We start from the raw sequence: 22,436 nt of genomic DNA, 5'->3' as shown, positions 1-22,436 counted from the left end.
TTATGCTGGAACTGTATAAAATGTTGGTTCGGCCAGTATTATGTGCAGTTTTGGAATCCACATTATAGGAGGGATGTGATAGCACTGGAAAGGATGCAGAGGAGATTTACCAGGATGTTGCCTGGGCTGGAGAGTTTTAGTTATGAAGAGAGATTGGATAGACTGGGTTTGTTTTCATTGGAGCAGAAGAAACAGGAGGTGGGGGGGAGAGAACATGATTGAGTTGTATAAAATTATGAGGGGCATAGATAGATTAGAGAGGAAGAAACTTTTCCTCTTGGTGGAGGGATCAATGACCAGGGGGCATAGATCTAAGGTAAGGGTCAGGAAGTTTAGAGGGGATGCGAGGAAAAGCCTTTTCAACAAGAGTTTGGGTGGGAGTCTGGAACTCGCTGCCTGAAAAGGTGGTGGAGGCAGACACCCTCCTAACATTTAAGAAGTAAATGTTGACTGTTAATATTCATCAGAATTATTGTTTTCACAAGTTTCCCCAGCACTGACATTAAACTGACTGGCCTGTAATTTACAGGTTTAACCTTCTCCCCTTGTTTTTCACAAGGATATCGTTAAGCATTCAAGGGTTGTGGCGAGCATCTTTGCTTCCCTCAGTACCGAGGTTGCAGCCTCCTTGTTTAACAAGGAAGAGGACTTGGTCAAAGCTAGAGTAAACAATTCCTCTTCCTTTTTAACACAGATGCAAAATACTCATTTTGAGATCAATTTCCACTATCTGATCTCCATTTCCATTCCTTAATAACCCCACTATTCCTGACAAACATTTTACTGTTCATATGCCTATAGGAGGCCGGTGAATGTTGCCCTATGTATTTTTTTAATGTATTGAATGATCTGAACTGTACGCAGAATAATAATTTTCACTGTACCTCGGGTACACGTGACAATTAACAAATTCTAATCCAAACCAATTCCCTTTTATGTTCACCGCCAATCTATTCTTGTACAGCCTCTGCCCTTATTTACTTTTCCAATTCTCTTTAATTTTTGCATTCTACCTGATTCTATGTTGTCTTGCAAAGCTAATATCTGGGACATGCCTCTTTTTATCCTGCTTCATCCTAGCTCTAACTCCTTTTGTTATCCAGGGAGCGCCGGGTGCAGTGTTAATTGATTTCAGACTCCACCCCATGATGGGGAGAAAGTCCCATCTTAGTGTGACAGTTCTGCAGTTCCATTAACACTGCCAGGAGACACTGCTGGGACTGCAGGCTGTTTCCAAACTCTCCTGGCCAAGGATCTGGAACTAACCAGTTTATAAAGCTCAGTTATACACAGCTCCTTTCTGACATTAAAGACTGAAAGGATGTTTACCTGACTACTTTCAAACCTTTAAATATTAAACCTGTTTCTCCAAAGTGGATCCATAGCCAGGGCCCAAGCCAACTGAATTGCACATGTTCTACCATTAAGTCCAAAATAATTTTGCACTGGCACAGAATTGGCCATGTTAAATTGCCCCTTAATGTCTAAAAATGTGCAGGTTAACTGGGGTTGCGGTGCTTTCGTGGGATGCTCTTTCGAGATGGGCTGCGTGGCCTTCTTCTGCACTGTAGAGATTCTCATGGCTATCTCATTAATTTTGATTTATCCATAAGGTAAGGTGAGAGGAAGTAACCTTAATTTAAAATTATATAATATTTTAATTATTATCACGTCTCTGTACATGAAATCGCTAACCACTATAATTTAAATGCATTGTAAATGTACTGAAGTAAAGATTTAGTAAACACTTGTTTTTTTATTTTCATAAAGTGGTTTCTCACTTAACTTATCCATTGAGATGCCATTTGAGATAAAAGAAATCACATCTCCAACGCACAACATTAAAATTAAGGTAATCATTTTTTTCATTCCTGCTCCTTACTTTACTGGATGTTTGAGGTAGTTTTCAGTTTGTGACATGTTGAATCAGATTTTTTCATTTTATTTTTTAGCGGACTGACTGTACGGCTGTTATCTCTGTGGAGCAGAACAGTTGTCTGGGAACTGGTTTCCAGTTACTGATTTTATTGGCTGAAATCCATGCCCCGAGAATGTGGGTGGAGAATAATCCAGAAAAGGACAGTCAGGTATGATTTGTGCGGGGGCGGCTCGGTGGCGCAGTGGTTAGCACTGCTGCCTCACACCGTTGAGGCCCCAGATTCGATCCTGGCGCAGGGTCACTGTTCGTGTGGTGTTTGCACATTCTCCCTGTGTCTGCGTCTCACCTCCACAGGCCAAGGGTGTGCAGGGTAGGTGGATTGGCCATGCTAAATTGCCCTTTCATTGGAAAAAAAAGTATTGGATACTCTAATTTTTTTTTTTTAAAAGGTGTGATTTGTGCTATTTGAGTATTTGCAGCTGGTGAGCTGTAAGCAAAGTAGGTGACTCAATTATGGCCCATTATATGAAATACTATGTGTAAGTGATTGTTTTGAATTACTGCGAAGGATCATTTTTGCACTAGTTAATAATTGCTACCAAAATTTAGAATTTTTAACTTTTTGAAATAGCATATTTATTAATGTCAAGTTACACTTTCACTACCTGGGGGTGCAGGTTGCCAGATATTGGAAGGGCGGGGGGCTCCCTAGGTACAACATTTCTAGTTTGGTGGGTAGGGTGAAAGCTGATCTTGCAAGGTGGGATTGTCTCCCTCTGTCACAGGCGGTTAAAATGAATGTGCTGCCGCGATTCCTGTTTATTTTTCAATGCCTGCCGATTTTCCTGCCAAGGCACTTTTTACAGAGATTGATGGGATGATTACCTCGTTCAAATAGGGAGGGAAGGTGGCCAGAATTAAAAAGGTGCTACTACAGAGAGGAAAGGGGGTTAGGTCTTCCAAACCTGATGTATTATTATTGGGGCAGCACGGTAGCACACGTGATTAGCACTGTGGCTTCACAGCGCCAGGGTCCCAGGTTCGATTCCCCGCTGGTTCACTGTCTGTGTGGAGTCTGCACGTTCCCCCTGTGTCTGTGTGGGTTTCCTCCGGGTGCTCCGGTTTCCTCCCACAGTCCAAAGATGTGCAGGTTAGGTGGATTGGCATGATAAATTGCCCCTTAGTGTCCAAAAATGTTAGGAGGGGTTATTAAGTTACGGGGATATGCTGGAAGTGAAGGCTTAAGTGGGTCGGTGCAGACTTGATGGGCCGAGAGATTCCGCACAGACAGTGACCCAGCAAGGAATTGAACCTGAGACCCATGCGCTTTGAAGCCACAGTGCTATCCACTTGTGTTGCCGTGCTGTCCCAAAATTACATTCATTACTGATTATTGTTTATTGTTGGGTGTAAATTTGGGAGAAAATGTGAAAAAAGAGAATTAAAAATATATTTTTTAAAAGTTACACTTTCATTGCAACTGCTCTTAGTGCAAAGTGGGAGTGTGGGCTAAATTGCAAGCAATCTCCAATTTGACAACTTCACACAGTCATATTATACATATTGCTTTAAGGTAATACAATCTGAATGAATGATAAATTGTAGAGCAAAACCATAGGCTTGAGTCCAAAAGGATGTAATTTGACCCAGCTTGCTTAGCAAAAAGCAGGGAATGCTGGAAAGGCTCAGCAGGTCTGCCAGCATTTGTAGAGAGAGAAAACAAGAGTTAACTCTTCAAGTCGATTTGACTCTTCATTGGAACTAAATGAGGAAAAATATGTTGGATATTATTCTGCATCTGGGAGGGATTGCACCAAAGATGGAGCAAACTTAAGAACAAGAGACAGGTGGCCTGGTGTGGGAGGGCAGTGGGGGAAGGCTTTGTGCAGTGAGACAAAAAATGTATGTGATATTAAAAATAGGTTGGAAGAGAAATGTCACAGTCTAAAGTTATTGAGCTCAGTGTTGTTGTCTTTTTCAGTGCCAGCTTTACCTGTCTTTCTACTCCAGTTTCACTTCTCTTCTTGCTCTTTAATCATATTTCTCAAATGTTTTCTACAAATCTCCCTTAAATGTAACTAACTTTGTTTCACTATCTATACATGACCATAAACAGAAGCATGCGCGCATGTCCCCGAGTGCATGTGCGCATGTCCCCAAGCTTGTGTGTGCGTGAAGTTCATTTCGGAAGGGAGTACAAAAGAACTATTATTTAAATAGAGAAAAACGCAGAAAGCTGCAACACAAAGGGACTTGGGTCTGCTTTTGCATGGAACACAGAAAGCTAACACACATGTGCATGGGGCTGGTTTAGCTCACTGGGCTAAATCGCTGGCTTTTCAAGCAGGCCAGCAGCATGGTTCGATTCCCGTATCAGCCTTCCCGAACAGGCGCCAGAATGTGGAGACTAGGGGCTTTTCACAATAACTTTATTGAAGCCTACTCGTGACAATAAGCGATTTTAATTTTCATGCACATCCCAATATGTGTGTGCGGCGCGTGTTTGTGGGTGCATGCATGTACACCTTCATGTGTGTGTGCACGCACATCCCCGTGTTTGTGCGAGCACGCATGTCCCCATGTGTTTGTGCCTGCACGTGTTCATGTGTGCATTCGTGCACATCCTCGTGTGTGTGTGTGCACGCACGTCCCCATGTGTGTGTGTGTGTGTGTGTGTGCACACACATCCCCATGTTGGCTGGTGGCAGCCCCCAGGGGCTGGTTTAGCTCACCAGGCTAAATCGCTGGCTTTTAAAGCAGACCAAGCAGGCCAGCAGCACAGTTCGATTCCCGTACCAGCCTCCCCAGACAGGCGCCGGAATGTGGCAACTAGGGGCTTTTCACAGTAACTTCATTGAAGCCTACTCGTGACAATAAGCGATTTTCATTTTCATTTCATTTCATGTGTGTGTGTGTGCACGCACATCCCCATGTGTGTGTGTGTGTGCACGCACGTCCCCATGTGTGTGTGTGTGTGCACGCACGTCTCCATGTGTGTGAGTGTGTGTGTAAGCACGTCTCCATGTGTGTGTGTGCAAGCACGTCCCCATGTGTGTGTGTGCAAGCACGTCCCCATGTGTGTGTGTGTGTGCACGCACGTCCCCATGTGTGTGTGTGTGTGTGTGCACGCACATCCCCATGTGTGTGTGTGCCCGCACATCCCCATGTGTGTATGTGCACGCACGTCTCCGTGTGTGTATGTGTGTGTGCAAGCACGTCCCCATGTGTGTGTGTGTGTGTGCACGCACGTCCCCATGTGTGTGTGCAAGCACGTCCCCATGTGTGTGTGTGTGTGTGCACGCACGTCCCCATGTGTGTGTGCACGCACGTCCCCGTGTGTGTGTGCACGCACGTCTCCATGTGTGTGTGTGCAAGCACGTCCCCATGTGTGTGTGTGTGCACGAACGTCCCCATGTGTGTGCGTGTGTGCATGCACGTCCCCATGTGCTGTGTGTGCACGCACGTCCCCATGTGTGTGTGTGTGCAAGCACGTCCCCATGTGTGTGTGTGCAAGCACGTCCCCATGTGTGTGTGTGTGCACGCACGTCCCCATGTGTGTGTGTGTGCACGCACGTCCCCATGTGCTGTGTGTGCACGCACGTCCCCATGTGTGTGTGTGTGCAAGCACGTCCCCATGTGTGTGTGTGTGCAAGCACGTCCTCATGTGTGTGTGTGTGCACGCACGTCCCCATGTGTGTGTGTGTGCACGCACGTCCCCATGTGTGTGTGTGTGCACGCACGTCCCCATGTGTGTGTGTGCACGCACGTCCCCATGTGTGAGTGCACACGTCCCCATGTGTGTGCGTAACAACGTGCATGTCCCAAGTGTGGGTGTGCGCCGCACGCAAGTCCCTGTGTGCGTCCCCTTGTGCGTGCACATGCGTACGCATCCCTGCTTGGGTGGGCAAGTGCCTGCTTGCGTGCCTGCCAACATGTGTGTGCGTGTCCATGTACACACCCGCCCATTTGTGCATTTGTTCCACTTCCCTGGGCTTTAGAGTGGTTTCACAGGTCGGCACAACATTGAGGGCCGAAGGGCCTGTACTGCGCTGTAACGTTCTATGTTCCCGTCCCTGTGTGGGCAAATAGTCTAGTACAAACCTAATTTGGCTTGTATATATGCACAATATCCACAAGAGGGAAGTAGAACATAGAACATAGAACAGTACAGCACAGAACAAGCCCTTCGGCCCTCAATGTTGTGCCGAGCCATGATCACCCTACTCAAACCCACATATCCACCCTATACCCGTAACCCAACAACCCCCCCTTAACCTTACTTTTATTAGGACACTACGGGCAATTTAGCATGGCCAATCCACCTAACCCGCACATCTTTGGACTGTGGGAGGAAACCGGAGCACCCGGAGGAAACCCACGCACACAGGGGGAGGACGTGCAGACTCCACACAGACAGTGACCCAGCCGGGAATCGAACCTGGGACCCTGGAGCTGTGAAGCATTTATGCTAACCACCATGCTACCCTGCTACCCTAAAGTACTACACCCCTCCCTCCTAATGAGAAAGCTACATAATGTTCAAGTTCCACACAAATTCTATACTTTTCTTGCCTTCCATTTAGTCACAAATCAAAGTCAACCATAGGTTTCCTGTTCCTAACCGGACTTCTGACTCAAACTTTCAGAATTTGGGGAATGACCTTGATCCAAGTCAGAGGAGAAGCTTTCGGCAACATTGGCTGATTTTAACCTTGATCTTCAACCAAATTTCCCACTTCATCAGTCCTGTGTGTCAGACTCTGACTTGGATCTGAACTGGCTTTAGGCATGACTGACAGAATATTTTTATTCTACTGGTATCCCAACTATCTGCTTTATCAGACACATTTGATTCTTCCTAATTTGCTTCTTACTCGTGAATCTCTGAGGGTAAAAATCTATATGTACACACCTAACCTTTCCACGAACAAAAGTGTGTGAGGATCGCACATTTTTACGATTCCTCAGTGACTGCTTCAACCACTTATGATGATGATGTTTCACCTTGACCTTCCGGTTCAACTTCTTTCTCTCATACTACCCCCAACATCGCTCTTCCTTGATTGTTTCTCTTCTATTGACCATGTTAAATGTAGCTTCAGCAATGAAAACCTTGTTCTAGACGGTCTTCTAAGAAACAATTCAGCTAGTATTCTACCAGTTGTAGTGTGAGGTATGTAATGGGAAGTAAACAGAAAATTCACTAAGCCGATCTAATGAAAACTGATGTTAAGAAAATGCTAGACTCAAATTGGAAGAAACAAGAGCAAGCTTAACAATTTGATCTCCCCAGCTGCCCAATAATATCTGTTGCACAACCACCTTCAAATTTAGTCCACCCACATGTACTTTTCCCTAGACTGGATATGCGCTGGAATTGGATGGATTGGTTTATTGTCACGTGTAAAGTGAACAGTTGTTCTGCGTGCAGCTCAAACAGATCATTTCGTACATGAACAGAAAATATATAACATGGCAAACATAAAATACACAATGTAAATACACAGGCATCGGGTGAAGATGTGTGGTGAAGAGATCAGACCAGTCCATAAGAGAGTCATTTAGGAGTCTGGTAACAGCGGGGAAGTAGCTGTTTTTGAATCTGTTCATGCGTGTTCTCACACGCCCGTATGTCTTGCCCGATGGAACAAGTTGGAAGAAGAGTAAGCTGGGTGGGAAGGGTCTTTGATTATGCTGCCCACTTTCCCAAGGCAGCTGGAGGTGTTGACAGAGTCAGTGGATGTGAGGCGAGTTTGTGTGATGAACTGGGCGGTGTTCACAACTTTCTGTAGTTTCTTCCGGTCCTGGGCCGAGCAGTTGCCATACCAGGCTATGATGCTGCCAGATAGGATGCTTTCTATGGTGCACCTGTAAAAAATTGGTAAGCGTCAATGTGGACATGCCGAATTTCCTTAGTTTCCTGAGGAAGCACAGGTGCTGTTATGATTTTTTGGTCGTAGCGTCTACATAGTGGACCCGGACAGATTTTTGGTGATGTGCACACCTAGGAATTTGAAGCTGTCAAACATCTCCACCTTGGCCCCATTGATGCAGACAGGGGTGTGTCGAGTGCTTTGCTTCCTGAAGTCAATGATCAGCTCTTTAGTTTTGCTACTATTGAGGGAGAGATTGTTGTCACTACACCACTCCACTGGGTTCTCTATCTCCCTCCTGCATTCTGAACGTCGTTATTCGAGATCCGATCCATTACGTTCATGTCATCAGCAAACATGTGGATGGAGTTGGAGCCATATTTTGCCACTGAATCATGTGTGTATAGGGAATATAGTAGGGGGCTAAGTGCACAGCCTTGCGGGGCCCCGGTATTGAGGACTATCGTGGAGGAGGTGTTGCTATTTATTCTTATTGATTGTGGTCTATGGGTCAGGAAATCGAGGATCCAGTTGCAGAGGGAGAATCCAAGTCCTAGGTTTTGGAGCTTTGATATGAGCTTGACTGAGATTATGGTATTGAAGGCGGAGCTGTAGTCAATAAATAGGAGTCTGATGTAGGAGTCCTTGTTGCCGAGATGCTCCAGGGATGTTTGTAGGGCCAGGGAGATGGCGTCTGCTGCGGACCGGTTATGGTGATGTGCAAATTGCAGTGGATCAGGGAATATGATGTGCCTCATGACAAACCTCTTGAAGCACTTCTTTACGATCGATGTCAGGGCCACTGGACGATAGTCATTGATGCACGTTGCCTGGTTCTTCTTTGGCACCGGTGTGATGGTGGTCTTCTTGAAGCAGCTGGGGACCTCAGAACGGAGAAGGGAGAGGTTGAAGATGTCCACGAACATATCTGCTAGCTGGTCCACGCAGGATCTGAATGCACGACCAGGGACCCCGTCCGGGCCCTTCGCCTTCTGAGTTTTCACTTTCAAGAAGGCCGATCTGACTTCAGAAACTGTGATGGTGGGTGTGGGTGTGTCCGGGGCTGTTGGGGCAGTTGACAGCGGTCTGATGGTTTCCTGCTCAAACCGAGCATAGAGTTCATCAAGGAGGGATGCGCTGCTGCCGGAGATTCTGCACGGCTTTGTTTTGTAGCCTGTTGTGTTGTTTAAGCCTTGCCACAACCGAGAGTCTGTAACGCTAGTCTATGACTCTAGCTTGGTTTAATACTATCTCTTGGCATCCCTGATAACTTTGCAGAGGTCGTACCTGGATTTCTTGTATAGGTTAGGGTTGCCTGACTTGAACGCCTCAGACCTGTCCTTCAGTAAGGAGTCAATCTCCCGATTAAGCCATCGTTTGCAGGTGGGGAACTTACGTACTACTTTCTTTGGCACACAGTCGTTTATACATTTGCTGATGAATTCTGTGACGGTGGTGGCATACTTTTTCAGGTTAGTGGTTGAGTTCTTAAATATGGACCAGTCCACTGTCTCCAAGCAGTCGCGTCGGAGCTCTTGTGTTGCCTCGGACCAGCACTGCACAACCTTCTTAACCGGATTCTCCCGCTTCGGTTTCTGCTTGTGTGTCAGGAGGAGAACCACTGTCTTATGGTCTGATTTTCTGAAGTGTGGTCAGGGGATGGATCGGTAGGTGTCCTTGTTTTTTGTGTAGCAGTAGCCAAGAGTGTTGTCGCCCCTGGTGGGACAGGAGATGTGTTGGTGGAATTTTGACAGTACATTCTTGAGGTTGGCCTCGTTGAAGTCCCCATCCACGATGAACAAGGCCTCAGAGTGTTCAGTTACATTGTTATTTGTAACTGTACAATTCGTCAAGCGCCTTCTTCACTTCTGTGAACCAAAATTTGTTCAGTTAAACAATCCATAATCTAACTGTTATTGTCAGACTCTGGTATCTTCATTGAACAATGGCATGAGTATCTGGTACAAAAGAGAAACCAGTTTAATGCAGTTTGGCTGAAATGCATACATATATCACAAATGGCCGTGTAGAGATCTACCATGTGGATCTAGTGGCACTTGCGAATACTAAAATTCAGTAGAAATTTGAGTTAACACTTCTCGGGTGCAAATAAGAATCATTTTATTGACTCTAGTTGATTACAGTTGAGAATCACTTAAATCGTATTCTCTAATAAGTCCAGCTAGCAAAAGGACTCAAAGGGAAGCAATTAGTAGACAATATAACTTTCAAATAATACAGAAATGATTTTCTTGCTTACGGCCAAACAGCTTGCATTTACTTCGAGAGTTAGAGTTAGAAAGTGAAAGTATGAAAGATAGAGACAGTTATTAGCTTAGATCAAATAATATAGAATGATCCACAAAAAATGGCCATACAATCTATCACGGTTATACTAAATCACATCTGTCTTTAGCCATCTAGCTATACCCCTATGTAATCCTAGTTGGTTTGGGTTAGAATCAAATAAGTTTGATTTGACGGTTAGCTGCCGGTCTTTAATGTGCAACATTAACTTGAAATATTTCATAAATGAATTCTTATATGTGTTCTGGAATGCGATTTGGTGCCGTTATCGCAAGCAGCTTGAACTGGATTCTTGCTGACTTGATTGTTAGGACAATGGCTCCTTTAGGTTACTGTACCATTGCTATGCTGTTGTCATGGAGCTACCCTGTCCTTGGACTGCTTAGTGTCATATTATCTTTCAAATGTATTTGTTAGCTGAATAAGAATGCTGTTTTAATCTATAATGAATTATGCTGCTTCTGTGTTCTGTTGAAGCTATGTTTTGAAATGAATTATGCTGAACATGTGTTTTGAAATGACCTGAGGTTATGAGTGAGTTTTAAAATGGGTATTTAATAGACATGGCACTTCATGCTAAATAGCTATCTTTTACCTATCATTTTTGCCTATTTTACCGATCAGGTGCGTTAGAGGACGTTATTACACATATCAACACCCATGATTTTCTCGCCCCATCCTGACTTAGCTCCATGGACTCATCGGAGAGTAGTTGGATGAGGTTATAGAGTGGGAAAGAGGCAATGTGAAAATTTAAACTAATTTAAAAAAAATAATAATTTTTATTGAAATTTTTACAAAATATAAACATCTTGACTCTATTAACAAACAACCGCGGTAACACCCCAAGAACAATACCCCCCAACTTCAAGAGCAACTTCAAACAAAAGGAAAAAAAAAAAACAACAGATCACCCAAACAACAAAAGGGAAAGAGATAGCACACGCCACATCCCACATACCCATGTACACAGTTCTCCCTCCCCCCAATCCAAACCCCCCCCTTCCTCCCCACCCCCCCTCCAAATTTCACCCTCTCCAATTTAATGAACCCCGCCATATCATTGATCCAGGCCTCCACGCTTGGGGGCCTCGCATCCTTCCATTGGAGCAAGATCCTCCGCCGGGCTACTAGGGACACAAAGGCCAGGACACCGGCCTCTATCGCCTCCTGCAGTCCCGGCTCCACTGCCACCCCAAAAATTGCGAGTCCTCAGCCTGGCTCGACCCTGGATCCCACCACCCTCGACACCGTCCTTGCTACCCCCTTCCAAAACTCCCCCAACGCTGGGCACGCCCAAAACATATGGGCGTGGTTCGCTGGGCTCCCCGAGCACCTAGCACACCTGTCCTCTCCCCCGAAAAACCTACTCATCCTCCTCCCAGTCATGTGGGCCCTATGCAGCACCCTGAACTGTATGAGGCTAAGCCTCGCACAGGAAGAGGAGGAATTCACTCTCTCCAGGGCATCCGCCCACGTCCCCTCCTCAATCTCCTCACCCAGCTCCTCTTCCCATTTACCCTTCAGTTCCTCCACCGAGGCCTCGTCTACCTCCTGCATTACCCGGTATATGTCCGAAACCCTCCTTCCTCCAACCCACACCCCCGAGAGCACCCTGTCCCGTACCCCACGTGGGGGCAACAAGGGGAACCCCTCCATCTGCCGCCTGGCAAACGCCCTAACCTGCATGTACCGAAACATGTTCCCCGGGGGGAGCCCAAACTTCCCCTCTAACTCCCCCAAGCTCGCGAACCTCCCCTCCACAAACAGGTCCCTCAACCTCCTAACCCCTGCACTATGCCAGCCCAGAAATCCGCCATCAATGCTCCCTGGGACAAACCGTGGTTCCCCCGTATCGGGGCCTCCATCGAGCCCCCCATTTCTCCCCTGTGCCGTCACCATTGCCCCCAAATTTTGAGGGTAGCCGCCACCACCGGGCTCGTGGTATACCTCGTTGGAGGGAGCGGCAACGGCGCCGTTACTAGCGCCTCCAAGCTCATGCCCACACAAAACGCCGCCTCCATCCTCTTCCATGCTGCCCCCTCCTCGTCCATTACCCACTTACGCACCATCGCTGCATTGGCAGCCCAATAGTACCCACAGAGGTTGAGCAACGCCAGCCCCCCCCTATCCCTGCCACACTCCAGGAACACTCTTCTAACCCTCGGAGTCCCATGCGCCCACACAAATCCCGTGATACTCCTGTTGACCCTCCTAAAAAAGGCCTTCGGGATAAGGATGGGAAGGAACTGGAACAGGAACAAAAACCTCGGGAGCACCATCATCTTAACGGACTGCACCCTCCCCGCCAGTGACAGCGGTAACATATCCCACCTCTTAAACTCCTCCTCCATCTGCTCCACCAACCTTGTGAGGTTGAGCTTGTGCAGGGCCCCCCCAGCTCCCCGCCACCTGGACCCCTAGGTACCTGAAGCTCTTCCCTGCCTGCTTCAATGGGAGCCTACCAAACCCCTCTTCTTGATCCCCCGGATGTACCACAAACACCTCACTCTTGCCCAAGTTCAACTTATACCCCGAGAAACCCCCGAATTCACTAAGAATCCTCATCACCTCCGGCATCCCCCCCACCGGGTCCGCCACATACAGCAACAGGTCGTCCGCGTACAGCGACACTCGATGCTCCTCCCCACCCCGCACCAGGCCCCTCCAGTTCCCTGACTCCCTCAATGCCATGGCCAGGGGCTCAATTGCCAACGCGAAGAGCAAGGAGGACAGGGGGCACCCCTGTCTCGTCCCCCGGTACAGCCGAAAGTACTCCAACCTCCTCCTATTTGTGGCTACACTCGCCATCGGGGCCTCGTAGAGCAGCCTCACCCACCGGATAAACCCCTCCCCAACCCCAAACCTCTCCAACACCTCCCACAAATACTCCCACTCAACCCTATCAAAGGCCTTCTCCGCATCTAATGGCACCAGTGTCTCCGCCTCCCCTTCCACAGCCGGCATCATAATAACGTTGAGGAGCCTTCGTACGTTTGTATTCAGCTGCCTTCCCTTCACAAACCCCGTCTGGTCCTCATGAATGACCCCGGGCGCGCAAACCTCTATTCTAGTGGCCAAGATCTTTGCCAGCAGCTTAGCATCGGCGTTCAGCAGCGAAATCGGCCTATATGATCCGCACTGCAGAGGGTCCTTGTCCCGCTTCAGGATCAAGGAAATCAGCGCCCGTGACATAGTTGGGGGCAAAGCCCCCCCCCCCTTGCCTCATTAAAGGTCCGGACCAACAGGGGGCCCAACAGGTCCAAATACCTTTTATAAAATTCCGCCGGAAACCCGTCCGGCCCTGGCGCCTTCCCCGACTGCATGCTCCCTATCCCCTTGACCACCTCCTCCAGCTCGATCGGCGCCCCTAATCCCTCCACCTGCTCCTCCTCCACCCTCGGGAATCGCAGCTTGTCCAAGAAGCGCCCCATTCCACCCACCTCCACCGGGGGCTCCGACCGGTGCAGTTCCCCATAGATGTCTCTGAAGACCCCATTAACATCTACTCCCCTCCGCACCACCTTCCCAGCCCTATCCGTCACTCCCCCAATCTCCCTGGCCGCGTCCCGCTTTCGGAGCTGGTGTGCCAGCATCCTGCTCGCCTTCTCCCCGTATTCATACACCGCCCCCTGTGCTTTCCTCCACTGAGCTTCCGCCTTTCTGGTAGTCAATAGGTCAAACCTGGCCTGCAGGCTACGCCTCTCCCCCAGCAATCCGTCCTCTGGGGCCTCCGCATATCTCCTATCCACCTGCACCATCTCCCCTATTAGTCTCTCCCTCTCCCTCTGTTCCCCCCTCTCCCTATGGGTTCGAATGGAGATCAATTCCCCCCTCATCACCGCCTTCAATGCCTCCCAGACCGTCCCCACTCGAACCTCCCCGTTATCATTGGCCTCAAGGTACCTCTCGATACACCCCCGAACCCTCTTGGCCACCTCCTCATCTGCCAGCAACCCCACCTCCATGCGCCAGAGCGGACGTGGTCCCTCTCTTCCCCCAGCCCGAGGTCCATCTAGTGCGGGGCATGATCTGAAATGGCAATAGCGGAGTATTCCACATCCTCCACCCTCGACACCAACCCCCTGCTCAGGACAAAAAAATCAATCCTCGAGTAAGCCTTATGTACGTGGGAGAAAAACGAGTATTCCCTGAATCTTGGCCTCGCAAACGTCCAGGGGTCCACTCCCCCCCCATCTGGACCATGAAGCCCCTCAGCACCTTAGCCGCCGCCGGCCTCCTACCCGTCCGGGACTTGGATAGATCCAATGGGGGATCCAGTACTGTGTTGAAGTCCCCCCCCATGATCAGGCCCCCCACCTCCAGGTCCGGATTGCGGCCCAACATACGCCGCATAAACCCCGCATCATCCCAATTTGGGGCGTAAACATTCACCAACACCACCCGCTCCCCCTGCAGCTTGCCACTCACCATCACATATCTCCCGCCACTGTCAGCCACCACATTTAACGCCTCAAACGATACCTTCTTCCCCACCAGGATCGCCACCCCCCTACTCTTCTCATCCAGCCCTGAGTGAAATACTTGGCCCACCCATTCCTTCCTCAGCCGAACCTGGTCCGCCACTCTCAGGTGTGTCTCCTGGAGCATGGCCACATCCGCCTTCAGTCCCTTCAGGTGCGCAAATACCCGGGCCCGTTTGACCGGCCCATTCAGCCCCCTCACATTCCAGGGTATCAGCCGGAACCGAGGGCTCCCTGCCCCCCTCCCCTGCCGATTATCCATACCCCATCCCTTGCCCACCCCTGGCCAGCGTCCCCCGCTCTGCCAGTTTCCCACGGCGGCAACTCCCCCCCTCCAGCACCCCCTGCGTCCTCCAGCTCCTTCCTGACTGTTTCAGCAGCAACCCGGTACCCCCCCCCCCAGGCTAGGACCCCTCCTAGCCTCCGCGCCCCTCCCTCCACAGCACTCCCGTGAGCTAGCTAACTTCTGCTGACCCCGGCGACTCCCGCCCTACCTTCGGCTCCTCCCCACGTGGGACTGCCCCTCCTCCATTGTGCCCGTCAACGGGTCGCCCCTCCCCCCGCTCTTGCGCGGGAAAGGAAACCAGCCAGCAACGACCCGCGCTTCTCAGTCCCGGCCCCGCCCCCACCATCTCACAGCGCGGGAAACCCGCAGAAAGCCCGCGCTTTCGCCCTGCCGGGCCCCGCCTCCTCCAGGGCCACTCCCATTGTCAGTCCCCCCCACCAGCTCCCCAAACTCCCCGTTTACCCCTCTGCCCGAACCCGTCCACCCGATCCCTGCTTAAAAACCCATATAGAAAAAACAGTACGACATCACCCCACCCACCCTAAGGCCAACCCACTTCTTACACTAAACCAAGCAAATGCAAATACAGTAAATACAGTATAATACAACACCCCCATCCCAGACCCTCAGTTTAAGTCCAATTTCTCAGCTTGCACCAAGGTCCACGCCTCCTCTGGGGACTCAAAATAATGGTGCCGATCCTTATAGGTGACCCACAGACGTGCCAGCTGCAACATGCCGAACTTCACACTCCGTCTGTGGAGCACCGCCTTCGTCCGGTTAAACCCGGCCCTTCGTCTCGCCACCTCCGCACTCCAGTCCTGGAAGATCCGCACCTCCGTGTTCTCCCACTTGCTGCTCCGCTCCTTCTTGGCCCACCGGAGCACACACTCACGATCCACGAACCGATGAAACCTCACCAACACTGCCCGCGGCGGCTCGTTCGGCTTGGGCCTCCTAGCCAGAATTCTGTGGGCCCCCTCCAACTCCAGGGGCCCCTGGAAGGACCCAGCCCCCATCAGCGAGTTTAACATAATCACTGCATAGGCCGCTAGGTCCGACCCCTCCAGCCCCTCCGTGAGGCCTAGGATCCGCAAATTCTTCCTCCTCGACCGGTTATCCAGCTCCTCGAACCGCTCCTGCCATCTTTTATGGAGCGCCTCGTGCATCTCCACCTTCCCTGCCACGGCCACGACCTCGTCCTCCCTTTCGGAGGCCTGCTGCTGCAGCTCCCGGATCGCAGCCCCCTGGGCTGTCTGGGTCTCCATCAGTTCCAACTTCAGCTCCTGGAAGCAGTGCAGCAGCGTTGCCTGCTGCTCCTGGACCCACCTCCTCAGCTCCTCGAGGTCACCGCCGGCCGCCATTTTATCTTCCTGCCCCCGCTTTTCCAGAGGTGCTTTCTTCGGCTTTTTCTCTGCCCCGCTCCTGGTCCGAACCATGGGACCGTTGGGGTCGACTGCTTCCCTCTTCCCCCGTTGGAGTTTGCCGCTACAGCTCCGTTGGGGGCCCTGAAAAGAGCCCCAAAGTCCGATCTCCGCGGGAGCCGCCGAATGTGCTTCTTAACTGCTCATCGAAAATTTAAACTAATGATTGGCATCTAAAAGTCCTGGAGACCACTGCTGTATTTTAGGAGAACCCCTATAGAGTGATTTGTCTATCACTATGAATGCAGGGTAAAGAAATCTCAATTACACATTTTATCCATCTGTTACTCTTGTGCCCCTCATTTTCATTTTTTCACAATTAATTTAAGGAATGTGGGCATCGTTGGCTGAGCCAACATTTATTGCCCATCGCTAACTGCCCTCCATTCAGAGGGCATTTGAGAGTCAACCTATTGGTGTGGCTCTGGAGTCGCATGTAAACCAGACCAGGTAAGGACGGAAGACTTCCTTCCGTGAAGGGCATCACTGAACTAAATGGGTTTTTACGACAATTAGACTTTTTTATTGAATTCAAATTTCACCATCTGCCGTGGAAGGATATGAACCTAGCTCCCCAGATCTTGCCCTGGGTCTCTGGATTACTGGTCCTGTGACAATACCATTATACCATTGCCTCCTTGCTAATGAACTTAATGCTTCAGAGGTTGTCTGTCGTGCTTAGTTTCAAGTGTTATTTTGTCTGCATTATAATGTAATATATATGAGACTGTTGATGAGTAAACATTTTTTGCAGGTGTCTGCTTTTGGGAAGGTGTGTCCTTGTGTACAAGTTACACCGTGTAATTTTCCTCCCACTTAACCAGGTGTCCTAGCTGTCCCCTATTTATATTCTCTGTCAAAAATAATTAATTGACTGAAATAGTAATGAGGGGGGGGACAGCCCCTGGTGGTGCACTGTAACTAAAACAAAAACATTAAAGAAAGCATGACTAGCTGAACCAAAATATAATTCCCGAGGCTGACGATGTACCCCAGCCCTCGCGGTGTCCACTGGTCGTGGAAAGCCTCAGGCTTTTACCAGTGGACACCACATGTTCCCTTTCCAGGGCCATGCTGCTGTGCACATAGATGTGGAAGAGGGATAGACAGTCTGATCAGATGATCCCCTGGACTATCTGTTGCCTGGACCTGTTAATGACCACCTTGGCTAAACCCTAGAACAGACCCACAAGGAGTTCAGGTTTTACTGTTACTTTTGGTTTGTCCTATTAAACCCCCTTAACTTTCCGAGGGAGATAACCAACCATGCACCTCACCTTAGTTTCTCTTGCTTAAATTTTTCAATATATTCATCAGCAAAGAATGCATATGACAGGATTTAAAGTTTTAAGGCTTTTACTGTCGCAAACAAACTAAAATCAAAATCGGAAAGGATCTGGATCGGTGCAGGCTGGGAGGGCCGAAGGGCCTGTTCCTGTGCTGTAATTTTCTTTGTTCTTTTTGTTCTTTGACTAAATTGACTTAATAGACAACTAATACTGTAAACTACAGAAAGGATAATCCTTATTGTTTTAGCATCATTGATAATCCCACCCCGCAAATATACAGCACACTTTCTGCAGACTTGGTCTTAATATGAAACATTCAAAAGTCACTCACAGCATCCAATAGGTTCACTTCTCCCCATTTTGCTGAATCTAAATGGCTGCTCTTCTGTCTCACCACTTATTTAAAAAAACACCATTGACCTTGGACGCTGCCACTATAGTCATTCGTACAGCCCAGGGATGCAGGTTTTCTCCTGAAAGATGTATGTAGTTTCATATGATTACATAGCTAAGTGCTGCCACAATTTCAACTTCCTTTTCCTCTCTTCGTCCTTGGAACATATCCATGCTCAACTCTCCCACAGCTCCCTGTTTGAATCTCTTCACTTAAGTTTTAACCTCTTCCAACTAATGAAACAGCCATAATCAAAGTCATGAATACCATTCTCGCTGACTATGGGAAGTTTTCTAATTTTGTCCTTCTTACCCTAGATCAGTAACCTGCAACTCCTCTCTTCTGTTATCCAGTCCAGTTGACTGCTCCTGTTTAATTCTACTCCTGTCTCTCTCATTATAATCAGAACATCTATAGCAGTGGTTCTGTTCCCACTGTGGACTATCATCTTGGATTTTTCTCAAAGAATCATCCTTGGCTCCATTCCCTTCCTTGTTTTTAGGATGCTCTTTGTTAACCTAGTCTACAGACTTCCTCATGTCTATCAATAGCACATAAATCAGTTTTGACCACTGTTTGAGCCCAAACCTAGAATTCTGGTCCTTTCTACTTTTCTAAAAGATTATCCATGCAGATGAGATGTGAATCATTGTGTGTGATAATTACATTGCTAAGTGAATTGTGAATAAAAATAATAATCTTTATTGTCACAAGTAGGTTTACATTAACACTGCAATGAAGTTACTGTGAAAAGCCCCTTGTCGCCACACTCCGGTGCCTGTTTGGGTACACTGAGGGAGAATTCAGAATGTCCAATTCACCTAAGAAGCACGTCTTTCAGGACTTGTGGGAGGAAACCGGAGCACCCGGAGGAAACCCGCACAGACACATGGAGAACGTGTAGACTCCGCACAGACAGTGACCCAAGCCGGGAATCGAACCTGGGACCCTGGCACTGTGAAACAATCGTGATAACCACTGTGCTACCATGCCAGTTAAATATGTGACATTGATTATCCTATAAATGCAGACAGCTGGAACAATTTGGGGTGAGGGCTTCTTGTGGGTTAGTTGCTAGGAGAAAATGTCTAATAATAAACCTGCTTAAACCTAGAAGTCCAGACTGGATTGGTTCTTTCACCGAGCCCTGATTATGAGTAACATGAGATGCCTGGATCTTGCTGCTTACACACCGCCAAGGGAGACTGATACCCTTTCTATCAATGTGTTTTGTATATCAAAAGTGTCATCTAATATAAATCTGCAGTGTTCAGCTAAGTGCTACAAATGAATAATTACATTAAGTTCTCTATTTGGTAATATGCAAATAGTGCTATCCTGTTAGATTTGCATCCATTAAAAGCCCCAATCAATTTTCTGCATTGGCCACAGTAACAACTTCTGTTGATTGTTTGGTGTGAAACCTGCTCTATTTATTTTCTGTATAAAGTTGGAAAATGTTTATTTATTAAAGCTTGTATATCTTGCTGAAACCAAGTTCTCTTATTATGTTTTCACGTAGGCCTGTATGCTGGCGTTCTATCCAGAATTTGATGTGGGCACTCTCTCTGACTGTGAGGCTATCATTTGCTTGGATTGTTCCTACTCCATGAGGGGCTTAGCTCTTGAACAGGCCAAGAAGGTAGCACTTCTTCTACTCCGATACCTTCCAACCGCCTGCCGGTTCAATGTAATTACCTTTGGCACAGGTTTGCAAAACAATTTTATCATCCTTATTTCATTGTGATATGATATTTAAATATTTTATAATACATAATACTGCTCTTCTCTCCGATGGGATTTCCGTTTTTCTCTTTTATCATGTTCTCCTTTGGCCCGACCTATCTCTGGTCTTCTATTCTGCCCCACCTCTTCCACTCCCTTTCCAACTGTAATATTCTGTACATTTCTACCTTACTGTAGAAGGATCATTTAGATCTTAAGCCTATTTCTCTCCGACTTCCGGTGACGGCAATGGTGTGAGTGGTCATGCACAGGGCAGCTCCTACTTGAAGGCGTAGAAAAGAGCTCTTTTTACCCGAAACCGGGTGTAACTTCAACAGAAAAACGTAACTGCGGGTCGGAGGAGGCGTTCCCCGGGAGTGGCATGTCTGTTGATTACCAAACCCGGCAGAAGAAGGTGAAAGATCTGGCCAAGGAGTTGGAAGAGACATGGGGCGCAGCTGCTATTGGAAAGATGACAGAGGGGGAAGGATCAGTGAAAATTGGAAGGCCCCAGATGGAACAGTTGATGGCCTTCATCAGGGCAAAGTTCCGCCAGCAGAGGAAGGAGATGGAGGAGGATCGCTCAAAGGCCATCAAAGAGGCTGTAGCACCCCAGAAGGGCTCGATGGAGAGGGTGGAAAAATGTCTGGGCCAGGGAGATGCGGAACTGCGAATGGGAGAACTGCGATCACGGCCTACCGATCGGCAGGCGGGCTGTTTCCATGGGGGCCTTCTTTCCTCCGCGCCGGGCCACTGTAGGGCTCCGCCATATTGCCCGGGGGCTGACGCGGAGAAGAGAACTCTCGCTGGCCCTCCAGCCAGCTGGAGCAGCGGGGACGACTCTGGCAGCAAACTAGCCCTCTAAAAAGGTGAGAATTCCTCACCTTGGGGGGCCGTTGACGCCGGAGTCATTGGCACCCGTTTTTCCGCCCCATTTTCAGAAAATCCCGCCCCAGGTTTGGGGTGCTCTACCAGGCAAAGCTGTGAGTGGCTAATGAAGGCCGAGAGTACTATTTGAGACCCAGAAGCGGCCAATGACTTTATCAAGGAGCATAAACTGGGGAGAACTGAACATTTTTGGGAGACAGAGGTGCTGGCACTGTGGAGTAATGGAGAATATGGGTAGAGCTGTGGTTGGAAGGAGATGGTCTATTTTCTTTTCCTCTGATTCGGAGGGTTTTCTTTTTTCTGTTGGGTTGACAAAGGGTAGCAGGGGTGAAAAGTTTGTAAGGGGATTGCTGCCCCTCTGCCTGTTCCTGTGTTTTTTCTTTTTGTTTGTCTTTGGGGGAGGTGGCCTGTGGTTCAAGATGAGTCTTTGTTGGGTGAGGGAGGGGGAGTTCTGTGTGGAGCATTCTTCATCGAACTAAGAGATGAGGATGGAGGAGAGGGTAGGGGGTCAGTAGGAGGAGTCTTTGGGCAGGAGTTGCCATGCTGGCAGGTAATGATGGTGAATGGAAGTGAGGTGGGGGAAGAAGGCCGAGCGAGGTGTCTGTAGGGGCATGAGATGGGGGGAGGGGGGACAGAGTGGAGGAGATGCGAAGCAGTGAAGTTGGAGAAGAAGCATGGTCAGGGGCAGAGAAAGGAGCTATGTTGGATGGGCCAGATACAGGGTGAAATTAAAGTGGGAGCCGAAAGGGGAGGATGGCGGATGGTAGAGGGGAATAGAAGCGCAAGCCCCCATTAAGGCTGATAATATGGAACATGCGAGGGCTCAAGGGACCGGTGAAAAGATCTTGGGTCTTTGCACACCTCAGGAGTTTAAAAGCGAGGGTGATCTTTCTGCATGAGACGCACCTCCGCGTGAAGGACCAGGTTAGGCTGAGAAAGGGGTGGGGAGGTCAGGTTTTCCACTCAAGGTTTGATTCAAAGTCACGGGGGTGGCCGTTTTGATGAGCAAGAAAACAGGGTTTGTGAGCGCAAAGGAAGTGAGGGACCCGAATGGGAGATATATGATATTGGGTATTGGAGGGGACGTCGGTGGTACTGGTGAATGTGTATGCACCGAATTGGGACGATCTAGGTTTTATGAGGGGGTTGCTGGCAGCGACCCCGGACTTGGCCATGCACCAGTTGATTATGGGAGGAAATTTCAATATTTCAATTGTGTCTAGAGCCGAGGGTAGATAGATCAGGCCTCAGGTCAATGGACAGGATACGAACAGCAAAGGAGCTGAGAGGGTTTATGGAAAAAATGGGTGTGGTAGACCTGTGGCTCTTCAAGAACCGAGGGGGGAGGGAGTATTCCTTTTTCTCACATGTTTATAGGGTGTATTTAAGAATCAACTTTTTTGTGGTGAGCCGGGAGGTTTTGGTTGGGGTGGAGGGGGCAGAGTACCCAGGATAGTAACCTTGGACTATGCGCCCCATTGGTTCGAGATTCAGCTTTGATCAGGACGGGAGCAGAGGCCGGGTTGGAGGCTCGATTTGGGATTGTTTGCAGACAGAGGGTTTTGTGATAAAGTGCAGGCTGTGATTAAAGATTATGTAGAATTGAACCAAAACTGGAGGTGTCGGCGGCCACATCTTGGGAAGCACTAAAAGCAGTGGTCCGAGGGGAGATTATCTCGTTCAAGGCACATGCGGATAGTGAAAGGACGGAGTAGTATGAACGGTTAATGAACAAGATAGTTGAGGTAGATAGGGACTAGTCGAAGGTGCCCACCACGGAGGGATTGGTGGGGAGGAAAAGGTTGCAGGGACAATTCAATAGGTTGACGACGGGAAGGGCGGTTGGACAGCTGCATAGGGCAAGGGGCCTGCAGTATGAATATGGGG

The 22,436-nt window shown here is 48.8% G+C and overlaps 1 protein-coding gene across 1 annotated transcript in view; it reads left to right on the top strand.

Moving 5' to 3' along the window:
- Nucleotides 1-22,436, top strand: part of parp4 (poly (ADP-ribose) polymerase family, member 4) — a 260,543-nt gene that overhangs the window by 122,172 nt on the left and 115,935 nt on the right. Inside the window, 3 exon segments of the mRNA XM_038818701.1 lie at nt 1,771-1,852; nt 1,953-2,087; nt 19,459-19,645. Of these exon segments, the coding sequence (XP_038674629.1) occupies nt 1,771-1,852; nt 1,953-2,087; nt 19,459-19,645 (404 nt within the window).

The sequence above is a fragment of the Scyliorhinus canicula genome, chromosome 14 (genome assembly GCF_902713615.1).
Source record: "Scyliorhinus canicula chromosome 14, sScyCan1.1, whole genome shotgun sequence".
NCBI lineage: Eukaryota > Metazoa > Chordata > Chondrichthyes > Carcharhiniformes > Scyliorhinidae > Scyliorhinus > Scyliorhinus canicula.
The sequence above is the reverse complement of the archived record's forward strand: the minus strand, read 5'-3'. Positions and strand labels throughout refer to the sequence as shown.